This window comes from Neomonachus schauinslandi, chromosome X (genome assembly GCF_002201575.2).
Source record: "Neomonachus schauinslandi chromosome X, ASM220157v2, whole genome shotgun sequence".
NCBI classification, from domain to species: Eukaryota; Metazoa; Chordata; class Mammalia; order Carnivora; family Phocidae; genus Neomonachus; species Neomonachus schauinslandi.
In genome coordinates, this window is record NC_058419.1 from 85,712,217 (window position 1) to 85,730,259 (window position 18,043).

Sequence of the window (18,043 nt, forward strand, 5' to 3'; positions counted from 1 at the left end):
AGAATCGTTCTATCACCCCAGGAATTTCCCTCCTACCCTTAGGAGTTAATCCCCATTGATTAACAACCACCCATCTGCTTTCTGTCACTATAGATTACTTCTTTTTATGTTTGACATTTTCCATAATAACAACATTAAAACAGAAAATTGAAAAATTTTAAATGGATGAGCTGAAGATTAAAAGAATCAGTAAGATAACATCTTGATAAATGTAATTAATACTCAGTAAATGAGGGTGAGGGCATGCTGTTTAAAAAATGCATAAAGTGTAATATATACATTCAAGTGTATGCTGTATTTGGGGGCATCTGATGATTAATTCAAATATCCCGGGTCTTCTATTTATTATGAAACATCCAGAAAACAAAACAAAAACATGTATTTAATTTAGCATCAATTCACTATAGCATGATGCTACCAAATACTAACGGTAAAGGATTCACTTTTGAGGATCAAAATGGTGCATTAGAAAACATTCTCAGGGTGCCTGGCTGGTTCAGTCAGTAGAGCATGTGACTCTTGACCTTGGGGTCATGAGTTCAAGCCCGATGGTGGGCCTAGAGCTTACTTAAAAAAATAAATAAATAAAAAGATGAGCTTTAAAAATAAAACATTCTCAAAGTTGAGAAGTTTGTCACTAAACCTTTTAAAGGGTATTTTTCAGGCAAAGAAGAAAATGATCCTGGATGGAATGCAGAAAGGAATGAAGAGCAACCAAGGTGGTAAACGTGTGTAAAATGAAATGAACATATAAAACAAAAATGTTTTCGGGGGATATATAAGTGTGTATCTGTGTGTGTGTGTGCATGTATGTATATATATTATTATATATATATACATATATATATTACATATAAATATATAAACCCCATAATACATCATTATATTTTGAAATATATATGTACATATAGGTATATGAGCGAAGTTTCTATTAAAAATTAGCTTCAAAAGACAATTTTTTGGAGAAAACCATAAAATACTATTGAAGGTCAAAAAGGTGAGTTAAAAAATAAAATATAGACAAACCATATTCATGGATACAATGGCTTAAAGCCATTTTACACCTTTCAGACTGGCAACAATTTGAAAGACTGATAATAAGTCCATGGGAAAATGTAAACTTCATCTCAAACTGCTCATGAGAGTATAAGTTAGTACAACCTAGAGGGAAGAAATCCAATTATTTAACAAAGTTGAAAAACTTCTGTATCAATCTGAAGAACCCAGCTAGGGGACAGAAACGTTACCGGTTATTTTAGTGAAAAGAACTTATTATAAAGAATTTTTAACTAGTCACAAAGTTATTAACCATATACCTGAAAAGACAGAAAGAGAACATTAAAATTATCATGGAGGTAGCAACTGCAAGAAGCAGCTGGGCTAAGGTTAACCAGGGAAGAAACTGGAATTATTAAACATTGAAAAGGTGAAGGAGTAGTGTCATGTGGGTGGGACTCATACCTCTAAGGAGGTGGCACCGCCAGCCACTGCTAGTGTCTCTGAGGGGGTGGGTGGGGTACCGTAGGCTGTTCTGTGAGTGCTGGAAATCTGTAACCTGGATTAAACTACTACCACCCTGAGGAAGTGCTGCTGGCCAAGGGAAGAAGCAATACCGGGCTGACACTCAGATGAACAGGGAGCTAACAGGAAGGGAAAAAAAGGAGCAGGTCCCTTCTACCTTCCTTACCCCCAAAGTTTATATTTAGTGTTTCTTATTGGCAAGGCCCAACAGGAAGCAGATGGCAAGACAGAAACATGTTTTGTAGAGTCACAGCCCGAGCATGACAAAGCACAGTGTAGAAGGGGCGCGTTGGAGCTAGGGTACAACAGCTTAACAACTTAAACACTGCCTACACTCTATGACCCATCAGTTCCACTTGTAGATTTAGACACCAAACACAGAAACGATACACATGTCTTGCACCAGGGGAATGGAGAGAGAAATGCATGAACCAGACCTATATTTGTCAACATGGATAGACCTTGGAAAGGTAACATTGCATGAAAAAAGCAAGCTGCAGAACTTTCAACACCATGTAATACCATTTATGTAAAGTTTTTAAAAGCAACAGAGTATTATATACTGTACAATTCACACTATACACACAAAAACTTTCAGGATAGATGAAAAATTCTCAATGTTGAAAGGAAAACCTTAACTTTACAGGAAAGAATAGGAGAACATTATCACCTTGAACCTGATAATATTCAAACATAAAACCTCAGCAGAGGACTTAACAAAATTAAATAACCAGGCACAGTCCATGAGGAGATATCTGTAACACACATGACTGAAAAAGATTTTTAAATTCTCATATATTAAAAAACAAACATGACACTTAAACCAAGAAGTAAAAAATAAGCAGCCCATTATAAATAATGAGCAAAGGATATAGAACAGTCAGTGAAGAGAAGAAAAAACCCAAATGGCCAACCAACAGGTAAGAAGCTACTCCAGCTCACCATTAATTAGGGAAATCCAAATGAAATGAAAACAACAATGAGCCTATCCCCTAACGGGAATCAGGATGTATTTTCACACCAGTGCAGGAGCCAAATTGTTACAGGTGTACTCTGTGTGCATGGTGACCAGATGACCCAGAGGGCTTGATCAAATGGTGATGGAAGTCTTCACAAAGAAGCTTTCTCCACAGTACAAGGCAAGGGCCGGCCTATGTGAGTTCTCTGATGTTCTGTGAGGTGTGCTTTCCGGCAAAAGGCTTTCCCACATTCTTGACATTCAAAGGGTCTCTCTCCTGTGTGAATTCGCTGATGTTCAATGAGGCGTACTTTGACATAGAAGGCATTTCCGCATTCACTACATTCATAGGGTTTCTCTCCTGTGTGAGTTCTCTGGTGTTGACAAAGGGATTTCTTCATACTGAAGATTTTTCCACATTCACCACATTCATAGGGTTTCTCTCCAGAATGCATTCTCTGATGTTCAATGAGGCGTGCTTTCACATAAAAGGCATTACCGCATTTATTACATTCGTAAGGTTTCTCTCCTGTGTGAATTCGCTGATGTATCCCAAGAGATGAGTGTACCCTGAAAGATTTCCCACATTCATTGCATTGATAGGGTTTTTCACCTGTGTGAGTTCTCTGATGATTATTGAGAGTCATTTTCATTCTGAAGAATTTCCCACATTCATCACATTTATAGGGTTTCTCACCTGTGTGAATTCTTTGATGTTGATTTAGGGATTTCTTTGCACGGAAGTTTTTCCCACAGTCACCACATTCATATGGTTTCTCCCCTGTGTGAGTTCTCTGGTGTTGGGTAAGGGATATCTTAACTCGAAATGTTTTTCCACATTCACTACATTCATAGGGCTTCTCTCCTGTGTGAGTTCTCTGATGAATCATGAGGGTTGCCTTCTCAGAAAAGGTTTTCCCACATTCAGTACATTCATAGGGTCTCTCTCCTGTGTGTGTTCTCTGATGTAGAATGAGTTGTGACTTCCTGCCAAAAGATTTCCTACATTCATTACATTCAAAGGGTTTCTCCCCTGTGTGAGTTTTCTGATGAGCAATGAGGTATGATCTTGCACTAAAGGTCTTTGCACATTCACCACATTTATAAGGTCTCTCCCCTGTGTGTATTCTCAGATGTTCAATAAGATTTGATTTCCTGCAGTAAGTTTTCCCACATTCATGACATCCAAAGTTTTTTACTCCTGTGTGTGTTCTTTTATGTCCAACAAAGCCTGTTTTCTTGTAGAAGACTTTCCCATATCCATTATATTCAACAGCTTGATCCAAAGTTTGAATCCTCTGATGCCGAAGGTCATTATCATGCGGGACGGCATTACCCCCAACAGAATTGTTGCCACACAGCATTGAGAGAGATCCTTTAAAAACAAACCAGATCACTTTCACTTAAAACTCAACAATGGCTTCCCTTGTTACAGTGTCAAATTAAAGTGCTTAACAAAGCCTATAAAACATAGTCTATAAAAAAGCACTTAACATAGCCTAAAAAACTCTACATAATTTGGCCCCTAGCTAACTCTCTTGATATTGCCTCTTACCACTCTCACCACCCACCGTTAAGCTACACTGGCCTCTTTGCTATTTTTAGGATATATCACTCAGGCCCAGCCTGACACGTACTATTCTCTCTACCCAGAATATTCAAAATCTACATGGTTCTGTCTCTCTCACATCACTGATGTTGGAGCACTAATGTTAACCTCACCAAAAAGTCTTCCCTGAGCACATTCTCTACAAGCACACAACCATCATTATCTATCTTACTTATCTTGCACTGATTTCCTTTTTACCACCAAACATTATGTATTTGTTTCTGGTCTCTTTCCCTCATCAGACTGCAAGCTCCAGGAGAACAGAGATACTAGTTTATTCACTGCTGGACCCCTACACTTCGAATATGACCAGATTAGAGCTGATACTCATTTAAGATTTGGTGGAACACTGAATGAATGAATGAGTGAATGCCTGACAACAGAAGGCATCCAAGGCAATGGAGGGAAGGAAGGCAATTTAGAATACTAAAGAGAGACAGACCAGCTAAGAATGTCTTACTTAGATGAGGCAGGCAGAGATAGATAAGAGTGGTAGATAACTACAGAAATCAAAATAAAATAGGACAGAGTACTTAAGTGTGAGCAAAATAATGGCATGTGTGATTTAGGTATGAAGTGTGTAGACCTTATGTAACCTCCAGTCATTTTCAAAGAGCAAGGGCCTCTATAAAGAGATTACTGAAGAACACCGCCCAAAGTGTTTTGACCTGAATTTCCAGGCTCTTATTTCCCGTTTCTGTATGTCTGGTTATTGCACACTCACCTGGGTATCCATGGCCTGAGGATTCCTCCTCTAATATCCACAGCTCTTCTCCTCGCTCCAACTTGAAGATCATCTCTGGCTTGGCCACGCAGAGGCCTGTTAATGGGAAATGGCACAGGACATGGGCCAAGTTGTCTGAGCTTAGGGCCTCTGATGGAGGAGGAAGGTGCATCTTCATGAGCTGCACAAGGAAGGGGGCCCATTTAAACCTTTCATTGGGGGAAGTGACAACACACACACTCTTCCTGGTGCCCCAAACTGATCAATCACCTGTGACCCTTGAATCTAGAACTAAAGTATCATTAAAGTCTACAAAGGCTGCACACATTACAGTAACCAAGAAAGGAAACACATGCTACCAGGAGTTACATGGACAATAATCCTCACCCACAGATGCCAGGTTGCTGTAGTTCTCCAACATCACATCCTTGTGCATGGTCCTCTGAGCAGGGTCCAGTCTGTGCCATTCCTGTCGGGTAAAATCCACAGCCACGTCCTCAAATGACACAGATCCCTGCAACAACAATCTGCAATGATCAGAATGGGACACACGGAGAAGATGTGTGGAAACTAATTTTTCTCCACAGAGCACTATTAAGAGTTAACCAGGAGCCACACTGGTGACCTGACTCTGTGTCTTGCTTGATATTATACTTTGTTGGGGGGAAAATCCAAAACAGCCCTGCTTTGTGTTAATTTATCAATCCATGAAGAAAAGACTATTGACTACTGAGTTAACACTATGTACCTGGACCTGTCTCAGTTGTTGGTTAAACAAAAAGGAATAAGAGGCACCTGGGTGGCTCAGTCCATTGGGCATCTGCCTTCAGCTTGGGCCATGATCCCAGGGTCCTGGGATCAAGCCCCATATCGGGCTCCCTGCTCAGTGGGGAGTCTGCTTCTCCCTCTCCCTCTGCCCCTCCCCCAGCTCGTGCTCTCTCTCTCTCAAATAAATAAATAAAATCTTAAAAAAAAAACAAAACAAGAAAACAAAAAGGAGTAAGATGGAGTGCTTGGGGACGCCTGGGTGGCTCAGTCGGTGAAGCGTCTGCCTTCAGCTCAGGTCATGAGCCCAGGGTGCTGGGATTGAGTCCTGCATCTGGCTCCTTGCTCAGCGGGGAGCCTGCTTCTCCCTCTGCCTGCCACTCCCCCTGCTTGTGCTTGCTCTCTCTCTCTGACAAATAAATAAAATCTTTAAAAAAAAAAAAAAATGGGGTGCCTGTTCTCAAAGAGCTCATGCCCCAATAGAGACCTGTATATAAACACATTCTTGCAATGAGGTGTTACGGGAGCTGTGCTAGACATGTGTGCAAGGTGCAGTGGGCTTTCACAAGGGATGGAATGGGACTCCACTTTGTGTTATCAGGTTCAACTTCACTTGGGGAGATAGAGGTTTGAATCCTTAAACAAGAATATAATTGCCCTCAAAAAATATGGGGCAATAGCATAAGAAAAGGCAGGAAAACATGAAATACACATGGTGAGTTATGGAAAAACATATGACAGTATGACAGAAAAACAGCACTTCAGGCTATGACGAAATAAAGGGCTGTAGAGACATTCAGGGGCCGGAGAGTGGAGGGATTTTCGACTCTTTTTTTCTCCAGATCATCAGTCTCTAAGACTGACTCCTTATACCATCAGAATATTTTCTGACCTTCCCACAATATATTTATATTTATAAATTATACAGAAGTACTGTCAAGTGGGGGAAAAGCACAGACTATTAACTCCCCAAAAAATGGCGTGAGCAGATGGGTTGAGGCTGGTGCCATATATTGAGATCAGCAAAACAAGAGAGATACTAGGTTGGCAGAAGGGGAAATTAAAATAGATCTTGGATCTCAGCTGGAGTGTTTATGACACACACTGATAGACATCCAGCTGGCAGGTGGATATATGATTCTGAAGTTCAGAAGAGAAGGCTAGGATAGGCCAAGGATTGGGAGGCAATAGCACTTCAGTACTAGCTGAAGCCACCAGAATAAACTGGATGGTTAAGAAAAAACAAAGAGCTTGAGAGAAGCACCAAGTAAGTACTGAGTCAGCAGGGACACCAGAATTACATGAAGTTTGAAGGAGGAGGGTACTGTGGGACAGAGAAAATGGGTGAAATCCTGTTGTTTTTTTTTTCATGCACTCCTGCCCCAAAGTGAGCCCCAGAGCCAAAGCTGCAACCTTGTAGCAGCAGACACCTCACACTCTAAGGAAGAGAAATCCTTTTCTTTGGCAAGGAGAATAGTGGTCTGAAGCATGTAGAAAGGATCCCCATTGCCTTTTCTCTAACCTCCCACCACTTGGCCCCAAGGGCGAATGCAGTTATAGAAAGTGAGTGCCAAAGTGGAGAGACTAAAGCCCTAACTGTCCAGCCAAAAGACCATGGAGGGGATCATGGGGGATCAGGACTGCGGGGGATACTGCCCTAAAAAAATAGCCTCAGAATACATGAACAAAACTCGGCCGCCTGGGTGGCTCAGTCGTTAAGCGTCTGCCTTCGGCTCAGGTCATGATCCCAGGGTCCTGGGATCGAGCCCCGCATTGGGCTCCCTGCTCGGCGGGGAGCCTGCTTCTCCCTCTCCCCCTGCTTGTGTTCCCTCTCTCACTGTCTCTCTCTCTGTGTCAAATAAATAAATAAAATCTTTAAAAAAAAAAAAAAGAATACATGAACAAAACTGAAAGAACTAAAAGGAGAAATGGGCAAATCCACACTTATGGCTGCTTTCAACACTTCTCTTACTAATAAAAGTAACTAGTAGACAGAAAATCAACAGGAATATAGAAAAACTGAACACCACCAACCAACCAAATGACTTTGCAGAGCATTCCACTCAAAAATACAGAAATTAAGTTTCTTCAAGTACACATGGAACATTCACCATGCTAGAACAAACCCGGCATCATAAAACAAACCTCAACATAATCAAAGGCCCGTTGGGTACCAAGGAAAATTGACCTGGAACAACCAACTCTGAGATATATCTTAATAAAACAATTAGAATTTAAAGACAAAGAAAATTTTCATCAGGGCCTCTAAGCAAAAAGATGAAATAACTTCCAAGACAAGAGAATTAAACTGGCATCAATTTCTCAAAAACAAAGCAATAGTAATACAGTATTTTCAAGAAAGTTATGGGAAAAAAGTACAAACAAAGGAGAGTCTATGCTTTATACTTGATACTCTTCAAGTATCAAGGCTATTAGAAGAACAGCGGAGTGTGCCAAAACACTTGTGCCCTTCCTAAGGAATTTAATAGAGCTGCACTGTCCAATTTGGTAGCCACTAGACACATGTGGCTAGTTAAATTTAAGTTTTGATTAATTAAAATAGAATAACAGAAAATTCAGTTTCTCAGTCACATCAGGCATATTTCCAGTGTTCAATAGCCAAATGGGCCTAGTTACAGTCCTAGACAGCAGAGATACAGAACATGCTCATCACTGTAGGAAATTCTATTGGCCAGCACTAAACCAAATGATGAGTTTCATCCAACCAAAACCAATGAATAGGAAAATTTTGGCAAAAGCCTAACAGTGAGCATTTCATATACTTATTGTAAAGCTAAGACTAAAACAAGGCTGAGGTCATGGGTTGAAGGATAATGTATAAATATCAAGCTGTTCTGACAAAGCAGAAAAACAACTAAAAATGGAAGGAGAATAGAAAGAAGAAGAGAAAAGATGAATAAAATCATTGACTGCTATATAGGTAAAGGTGAGAGACAAATGAGATGTTATAAAAGATTAATAAAGAAAAAAAGGTAGGGGCACCTGGTTGGCTTGGTCAGTGGAGTGTGTGACTCTTGATCTAGGGGTTGTAAGTTCGAGCCTCACCTTGGGTGTAGAGATTACTCAAAAATAAAATCTTAAAAAAAAAGGTAAATTGGTACAGCCATTATGGAAAACAGTATGGAGATTGTTCAAAAAGTTAAAAATAGGAGCATCTGGGTGGCTCAACTGGTTAAGCATCTGCCTTCGGCTCAGGTCACGATCCCAGGCTCCTGGGATTGGGCCCTACATCAGGCTCTCTGCTCAGTGGGTAGCCTGCTTCTCCCTCTCCCTCTCTCTCTCTCAAATAAATAAAATCTTTAAAAAAAACAAAACAAAAACTAAAAAATTAAAAATAGAACTATATGATCCAGCAGTCCCACTTCTGGGTATATATCTGAAGGAAATGAAATCACTATCCCAAAGAGATATCTGTACTCCCACGTTCATTGCAGCATTATTCACAATAACCAAGATATGGAAAACAACCTTAGTGTCCATCGATAAAAAAGATGTGGTATATATATATACAACCAAATATTATTCAGTCATGAGAAGGAAGGAAATCCTACCACCTGCAACAACTTGGATGAAACTGGAGGACATAATGCTAAGTGAAATGAATCAGACAGGGGCACCTGGGTGGTTCAGTTGGTTAGCATCTGCCTTCGGCTCAGGTCCTTATCTCAGGGTCCTGGGATTGAGCTCCATATTGGGCTCCCTTCTCAGCAGAGAGTCTGCTTCTCCCTCTCCCTCTGTGCTCACACTCGTTCACTCTATCTCAAATAAATAAATAAATAAATAAATAAATAAATAAATAAATAAATAAATAAATCTTAAAAAAAAAAAAAAGAAGAAGAAGAAGAAATGAGGGATGCCTGGGTGGCTCAGTTGGTTAAGCATCCACCTTTGGCTCAGGTCATGATCCCAAGGTCCTGGGATCAAGTCCCGCATGGGGCTCCTTCCTCAGCAGGAAGCCTGCTTCTCCCTCTGCCTGCCGCCCCCCCCGCTTATGCTCTCTCTCTGACAAATAAATATTTTATATTATTTTTTTTATTTACTTGACAGAGAGAGAGCACAAGAGGGGGAGCGGCAGGCAGAGGGAGAAAGCAGGCTCCCCACTGAGCAAGGAGCCCGATGTGGGGCTCGATCCCAGGGCCCTGGGATCACGACCTGAGCCGAAGGCAGTTGCTTAACCAACTGAGCCACCCAGGTGCCCCTCTCTGACAAATAAATAAAGAAAATCTTTAAAAAAAAAAAAAAAGGAAATGAATCAGAGAAAGACAAAATACTGTATGATTTCACTTATATGTGAAATCTTTTTAAAAAAGGTCAAACTCAATAGAAGTAGAGTAGAATGTTACCAGGGCTATGGGGGAAATGAGGAGATGTTGGTCAAAGAATACAAAGTCAGTTATGTAGATGAATGAAGTCTACAGATCTATGGGGCACCTGGCTGGCTTAGTCAGTGGCGCATGGGATTCTTGATCTCAGGGCTATGAGTTCAAGCCCCACGTTGGGTATGGAGATTACTTAAAAATAAAAATCTTTAAAACAAAAGTCTAGAGATCTAATGCATAGGCATGAAGACTATACTTAATAATCCTATATTGAATGATGGAAAATGCTAAGAAAGTAAATTACAGGTGTACTCACCACACACGAAAAACAGTAACTACGGGGGCGCCTGGCTGGCTCAGTTGGAGGAGTGTGAGACTCTTGATCTCGGGGTCGTGAATTCAAGCCCCATGTGGGGTGTAGAGATTACTTAAATAAATACAACTTTTTAAGAAATGGTAACTATGTATGGAGATAATACGCTAATTAGCTTAATTGTAGTAATCATTTCAACATGTATATGTATATCAAATCATCATGTTGTATACCTTAAACATATACAACTTTTATGAATAAATAAGTATAAGAAGTATAAATAAGTATAAATAAATATAAATATAAATATAAATAAATATAAATAAGTATAAATAAGAAGGGTTGACTAAGGGTACTATAAGAAGTATTAACACAAAGGGGTGTCTGGGTGGTTCAGTCGGTTAAGCTTTGGCTCTTGATTTGGGCTCAAGTCATGATCTCAGGGTCGTGAGATCCAGCCCTGCGACGGGCTCCACAGTGAGCCTGGAGCCTGCTTAAGATTCTCTCTCTCCCATGGGGTGCCTGGGTAAGCATCCTACTCTTGGTTTTGGATCGGGTCATGATCTCAGGGTCATGAGACTGAGCTCCACCTTGGGCTCTGCACTCAGTGTGCAGAGACTTCTTGAGATTTTTTTCCCCTTACCTCTCTCTCCCCCTCTGCTCCTCCCCCCACTCATGCTCTCTCTCTTTCTAAAATAAATAAATAAATAATCTTTTAAAAAAAGATTCTCTCCCTCGGCCCCTCCCCCCACCCCGCTTGCACTTGCTCCCTCTCTAAAAGAAAAAAAAGGAAGTATTAACACAAAGGGAATTACCAGCATAAAAATACAACCTTCTTAATTACCAAAAAAATTTAGAGGAAACACTCAATAAAAAAAGAAACACAGTGAATATAACATATACCCACAGTAATTACATCAGAAGATAAAATGAAAGAATTGAGACCAAACATATTTGTATTGTTTGTATCATCAAACAGTAACACAAATAACTGTAAATGGGCTTACCTCACCTATTAACCAAAAAAGGTTTTCACATTGCCTCATAAAGCAGAGCCCAACAATGCCATGCACAAGAGACATGTTTAAAACACAGTCACTCAGGGGCGCCTGGGTGGCTCAGTCGGTTAAGCGACTGCCTTCGGCTCAGGTCATGATCCTGGAGTCCCGGGATCGAGTCCCATATCGGGCTCCCTGCTCAGCAGGGAGTCTGCTTCTCCCTCTGACCCTCCCCCCTCTCATGTGCTCTCTCTCATATAAATAAATAAAATCTTTTAATAAATAAATAAATAAATAAATAAAATAAAACACAGTCACTCAAAAAGGCTAAAATTAAAGAGATGGACAAAGATTTACCAAATGAAAACAATATAAAAGCAGGGATAGAAATCCTGATGCCAAAGTAGAATTCCAAAAGCAATTATATGAGCCAAAGGAAGATACTTTGTAATGTTAAAAGCCCTGTCCAAAATGAAGATTTAACAACAAAGATATGTGAAAATACCTATGCACAAAGTTACACAGCAAAAGCCTATATAAACCAAAAACTATAGGAATACAAGAAATAGAAGCATTCTCTGATGGGAGACTTTGATACACCACTCACAAAATGAGACAGATTAAGTGGACAAAAAATAAGCAATGATACAAAGGACCCAAGCAACATAATCAATAAGGTGAAACTTTTGGATCTATATGTATTGAACATTACACACAGATCATACAAAATATACTCTTTCTCAAGCACACATAGGACATTCACAAAAATTGACCATGTAGTAGGGCACAAAGAAGATAATCTCAGTAGGTTCCTTAAAATAGCAATATTACAAACACCAATTACAATCAGTAAAGAAATTTAAGAGTTAGAAATTGACAAGCTGATTCTAAAATTCATATTTAAAAAAAGAAAGGACCTAGATAGCCAAAGCAATTTTGAAAAAGAAGAAAAAAGTTAAAGGGCTTACATTACTTCATTTTAAGACTTATAAAGCTACAGTTCTCAAGACAGTATGGTATTTTTGTAAAGATATACATGAGACAAAATAAGATTTAGAAATAGACCCACACATGAATGGTCAATTGATGTCTAAGGTGTCAAGGATATTCAGTGGAGAAAGAATACTCTTCTCAACAAATGGCTCTAGAACAACTGGATAGTCATATCCAAAAAACTTCAGAGTTCCTGAAGGATCTTACTCAAATGTTAAGACTGATTATCTCCAGAAGGTGAGATTATGAGGAATTTTCAAATTAAAATTTTTATATTTCTGGTCATTTAGTTAAGGTGGTGTTTATCAGGTTTCTCCATTATAAAGTTACCAATTTTCCCTATGGAATTAATGAGTAATCTGTGGGGATATAACTTGACTATGCAAATATTTTGTTCATCATTCTACTTTTATCCAATAGCTTTGGCATCCATCAGTGATTCTTGCTTGGCTCAGTTACCACTTCAATGGCTTCAAAATGGTTATTTTTCTAACTCTCATTCTTTCCACATTATTAATTGGCATTAGACATTAAGGAAGAACTTTCCCTTTCCCTTGTTCATTCATTTATTATCAGTATGGACTCACAGTTTATCTTGGTCTCCAACCAGACTGAACACCTAGCTGGGCACCCAAGGCCATAGGCACATGTGTGGGTAAAATGGCCGGAAGGGCAGAGAAGAAACTTCTCTGGGACTCTGTCATGGAAGAATAATGAACTGTGATTCCAAAGTCTGCTGGTGAAGTCCTAACAGGGGCCATAGTTAGATTAGGAGGATATAGGGATACAACAGTTGATGGAATTAAGGTGGAAGGTTGGATGAAAATGGGAATGTTTGAATGGACCTTATGTGAAGTGGTTGCATCTCTGTCTAAATGTATTCCTGAGCTGGACATTATGTCTGACTAGGGAATACTTCTTCGGTCTAGTATGGTAACACAGAAGGAATGGAAGTTCACCCTTTGGGCAGTATTAATTGTACATGATAAATGAGAATCTTCAGAATTGCCCAAGCCTATATAAGTTGTTATTCTGAAGCAGTATAGAATACGTGGGGGACAAAAAGAGATTACTGCTTTAATTAATGGCATGTTAGAAGCTGGAGTGCTAGTCCAACAAATTCTCCTAGAACAGCTCTGTGAAAAAGGTGGATGGTACAGGAAGACTAACAGCAGACTATCAAGGCTTAAATAAATTAGTAAAGCCTTATAGCACCAGTAGCTCCTGATATGGTGGAAAAATAAAGCTGAGGAGATTGGTTCTCAGTGACTGATCCTGCAAATGCTTGTTCCTCTATCTCAATATAGGAAAAGAGTAAACAGCACTTTGCTTTCACATGGAAAAGATCCTAATTTACATGTACGGTACTACCATGGTATTCTCTGAATTCACCAGCTGTCATAAATCAACTATCATAATTTGGTTAGAAAGGATTTGGACTTGATGCAGGTCCCAAGGCTAATAATACACTACACTGATGATATCATAAGATCAGAAACTAAAAATCAAGCCAGGACTGACTGACATGCAATAGTGACACATGATGAACAGAGTGAGTTGAAAAATCCAATGAAAATCCAAGGGCCTCCTCACATGGTGAAACTCATCAGAATACCCTAGGCAGGAACTAACCATGACATTGCCAGGCAACAAAAAATGAACTCCTGTTGGACCGCGACCATGGGTGAGAGCCAGGAACTGGCTGGAGCTTGAGAGGTCCTGTCATTCTCAGAAGGTAAGAAGGCCTCAGGCCCTGTATAAAGCATGAGTGATGAAATTTGGATTCTGCGGTCACCATGTCAACCGGCACAGATATTTCCCTTCATATGATGAAGATCAGGGATCTATACTTACCCGAAAAGCTAGAGAGGCACCATGTGTTCCCATTGGGATGGCGGGGTTTGCGGCAATCATTGTGTGTGGATTATATAAATTGAAGAGCAGGGCAAATACTAAAATGTTGTCTGTTCACCTGATCCACATGTGTGTGGCAGCCCAAGGCTTTGCCGTGGGAGCAATGACTCTTGCTATGGGCTATCTCATGTATAAGGAATTCTGGGCAAAGCTTAAACCTTAGAAGAAATGCTGTCTTGGTCGTGTTGGTGGTAGTTGTTTTAGCTAGAAATCTCATTCTGACGTTATATGTTCACGTTGAAGATAAATCATTAGAGTGGGTCAGACAATAACATGGTGATTCGAATACTGGCTTCCTTTCTTGCAGGCTTCATCTGACTGGTGACCAAATTACTAGTGACGAGTTCACTAACCAGGTCATTCAGGGGAGTCAAATTAGCACCCAAAAACGTCACTTTTAAATGCACTTGATAGTGGTAAAATGTTTACCTTCTTAAACTCTTCTGATGAAATAAGTTCTTTTTTTTTTTTTAATTTTATTTATTCATTTGAGACAAAGAGATACAGAGAGAGAGAGCATGAGCAGGAAGAGAGGCAGAGGGAGAAGGAGAAGCAGGCTCCCCGCTGAGCCGGGAGCCCAATGTGGGGCTCGATCCCAGGACCCTGGGATCATGACCTGAGCCAAAGGCAGATGCTTAACCATCTGAGCCACCCAGGCGCCCCTGATGAAATAAGTTCTAAAGGGGACAACGTTCCAGTCCTGACGTACTTCCAGTTGCTGCAGAAAATCACATGCATTTGATGTTATGTAGGAATCCTATTTATTCCAGTTAATTTAACTTTTTTCTGCCTGCTTTGTGGACTGATTGAGTACTTCACTTTTTAGGGCTGGTTAGCTATTGAAGAATCCTTTCAGAACACTGCATGGAATATAACATTATAAGCCTCCCCACAACTGAAAATGTGTGTGTGTATGTTTAAACCAAACCTAAAAAGCTGATAAAAGAACTGCTTAGAAGTAGTAGTATTTATTTCAGGATCATACCTGCAAACATGAGAATAACTCAATTATGGATCCCAGTCTAGCTCTTTTGTAACCGCAGAATTATATATATATATTTTTTTTTTTTAAGATTTTTTATCTATTTATTTGAGAGAGAGAAACAGAGATAGTGAGAGAGAGCACAGGCAGGGAGAAGAGGGAGACGCAGGCTCCCCGCTGAGCAGGGAGCCCGATGTGGGGCTTGATCCCAGGACCCCGGGATCATGACCCAAGCCAAAGGCAGACGCTTAACTGACAGCCACCCAGGCGTCCCTGCAGAATTATATTTATGCTGCTCTTATATTAGAATAATTTTTAAATGTCACCTTGAAATAGAAATAGCCATCAGGGAAATACAAATCAAAACCACAATGAGATACCACCTTATACCAATTAGAATGGCAAAAATTAACAAAACAGGAAACAACAAATGTTGGCGAGGATGTGGAGAAAGGGGAATCCTCTTACACTGTTGGTGGGAATGCAAGCTGGTACAGCCACTCTGGAAAACAGTATGGAGGGTCCTCAAGATGTTAAAAATAGAGCTACCCTACGACCCAACAGTTGCACTACTAGGTATTTACCCTAAAGATACAGATGTAGTGAAAAGAAGGGGCACATGCACCCCAATGTTCATAGCAGCAATGTCCACAGCAGCCAAACTGTGGAAGGAGCCAAGATGCCCTTCAACGGATGAATGGATAAAGAAGATGTGGTCCATATATACAATGGAATATTATTCAACCATCAGAAAGGAAAAATACCCACCATTTGCATCGACATGGATGGAACTGGAGGGGATTACACTAAGTGAAGTAAGTCAAGAAGAGAAAGACAATTATCATATGGTTTCACTCATTCGTGGGACATAAGGAATAGCACGGAGGACCATAGGGCAAGGGAGGGAAATCTGAAGAGGGAGAAATCAGAGAGGGAGATGAACCATGAGAGACTATGGACCCCGGGAAACAAACTGAGGGTTTCAGAGGGGAGGGGGTAATAGGGTGATGGGTATTAAGGGGGGCTCGTGTTGTGATGTGCACTGGGTGTTATACGTGACTAATGAATCACTGAACACTACATCAAAAACTAATGATGTACTATACAGTGGCTAACTGACCATAATAAAAAAAGAAATACGTATTTTAAGTGCTAATGCAAAGGTAAATGAAAAACACTTTTTAAATGCATGAAGTATGTTTATTTTTCCCATAAGAATCATAAATGTTAACAAATTATCTATAATGGAAATGATGAATGACTCATGAGCAAGCTGGCTTGGTCACACACTATATACACTAAATTCGGTATACTCCAGAATACGTTACTGCACTTGTGAAATTCTCTTGTCTAACCTAAATTTCCATTCCATGGTGATAACGTGGTACATGGAGCATTACTGAAGTAAGTGAACATCTAAAAAAAAAAAAAAACAAACCCAAACTATTGTTGCCAACTGCTGGTACTAAGCAAAAAACACAGCACCTGATCAGTTTACTTGGATTTTTGCAGGACGCATGTTTCACATCTGTGGATATTGCTAGCTCCTATCTATAAAATTACCCAAAGATGGTCATATTTGAATAAGATCCTGAAAAAAAGTAAGCTGTCTCAATTGCAAAAAGCAGTAGCTCTCTCTTTTTCTTTTATGGTGAAAAAACTTATATTTAGATTTAGCCAGCTGGACTCAGTTTAGATGATCCCATTTTTGTTGGCAACATCCAAAGCATCATAGTCAGGAGCCAGTCAAACATATGCCTTCTTCTCTGCATTGGGCCTGATCAGGATGTTGATCTTGGCCACATCAATGTCACAGAGCTTCTTCACAGCCTGTGTGATCTGGTGCTTACTGGCCTTGATATCCACAATGAACACACGTGTGCTGTTGTCTTCTGTTTTCTTCATGGCTGACTTGGTGGTCAGGGGGAACTTGATGATGGCATAGTGGTCAAGCTTGTTTCTCCTGGGGGTGCTCTTCTAAGGATATCTAGGCCGCCTTTGGAGATGCAGTGTCTTGGGCCATCTGAAGGTAGGTGACAGGCAGATCTTTTTTTGTGTGTGTGACTGGATGCCTTTCAGCACTACTTTCTTGGCCTTCAAAGCCTTCACTTTGGCTTCAGCTTTGGAAGGGGCAGGGGCTTCCTTACTCGCCTTCAGTGCCATCTTTGTAAAAGGGAACTGTAGCTTTCTTGATGCCTTTGGCCATTATGATCACACTCGGATACAATTTTGGAACCGTCTGCAACTTGTACTAATAAAGACAGGAGCCCAGTAGGCTCATGAGCAAAATGATCATGGTGACAGGGATGGAGGTTATGTACAGACCCAGCAACATGGACTTTCACTCACCAAGGCTGATCTGGCTACAACCAGAGCAGCATGCCCAAGGTGCCAGCAACAGAGATCAACACTGAGTCTCCGTTATGGCACCATTCTCTGGGGTTATCAGCCAGCTACCTGGTGGCAGGTTGATTACACTGGACTGCTTCCATCATGGAAAGGGGAGCACATTCTTGTTACTGGAACAGACAGTTACTCTGGATATGGATTTGCCTTTCCTGCACACCATGCTTCTCCCAAAACTACCATCTATAGACTTACATGATGCCTTATGCACCATTGTGGTACTCAACACCACATTGTTTCTGAGGAAGAAATTTACTTCACAGCAAACGAAGTGCAGCAATGGGTCTGCGCTCACGGAATTCACTTGTCTTACCAGGTTCCCCACCATCCCAAAGCAGCTGGCTTGATAGAACGGTGGAATGGCCTTTTGAAGACCCAGTTGCAGTGCTAACTAGGTGGTAATACCTCGCAGAGCTGAGGCAATGTCCTCCAGGAGGCTGTACAGCCTCTGAATCAGCAGTCTAATATACGGCACTGTTTCTCCCATAGACAGGAGTCATGGATCCAGAACTCAAGAGGT

General features: G+C 40.5%; 1 protein-coding gene and 1 pseudogene across 1 annotated transcript in view; both read right to left on the reverse strand.

Annotated features, from left to right (window-relative positions):
• Positions 1 to 2,631: 2,631 nt before the first annotated feature.
• Positions 2,632 to 18,043, reverse strand: part of ZNF157 (zinc finger protein 157) — a 38,528-nt gene continuing 23,116 nt past the window's right edge. Inside the window, exons 3-5 of the mRNA XM_044911616.1 lie at positions 5,200 to 5,326; positions 4,813 to 4,908; positions 2,632 to 3,854 (exon numbers count right to left, since the gene is read on the reverse strand). Coding sequence (XP_044767551.1) covers positions 2,632 to 3,854; positions 4,813 to 4,908; positions 5,200 to 5,326 — 1,446 coding nt within the window. The remainder of the gene's footprint in view (positions 3,855 to 4,812; positions 4,909 to 5,199; positions 5,327 to 18,043) is intronic.
• Positions 16,810 to 17,351, reverse strand: LOC110571449 (annotated as a pseudogene).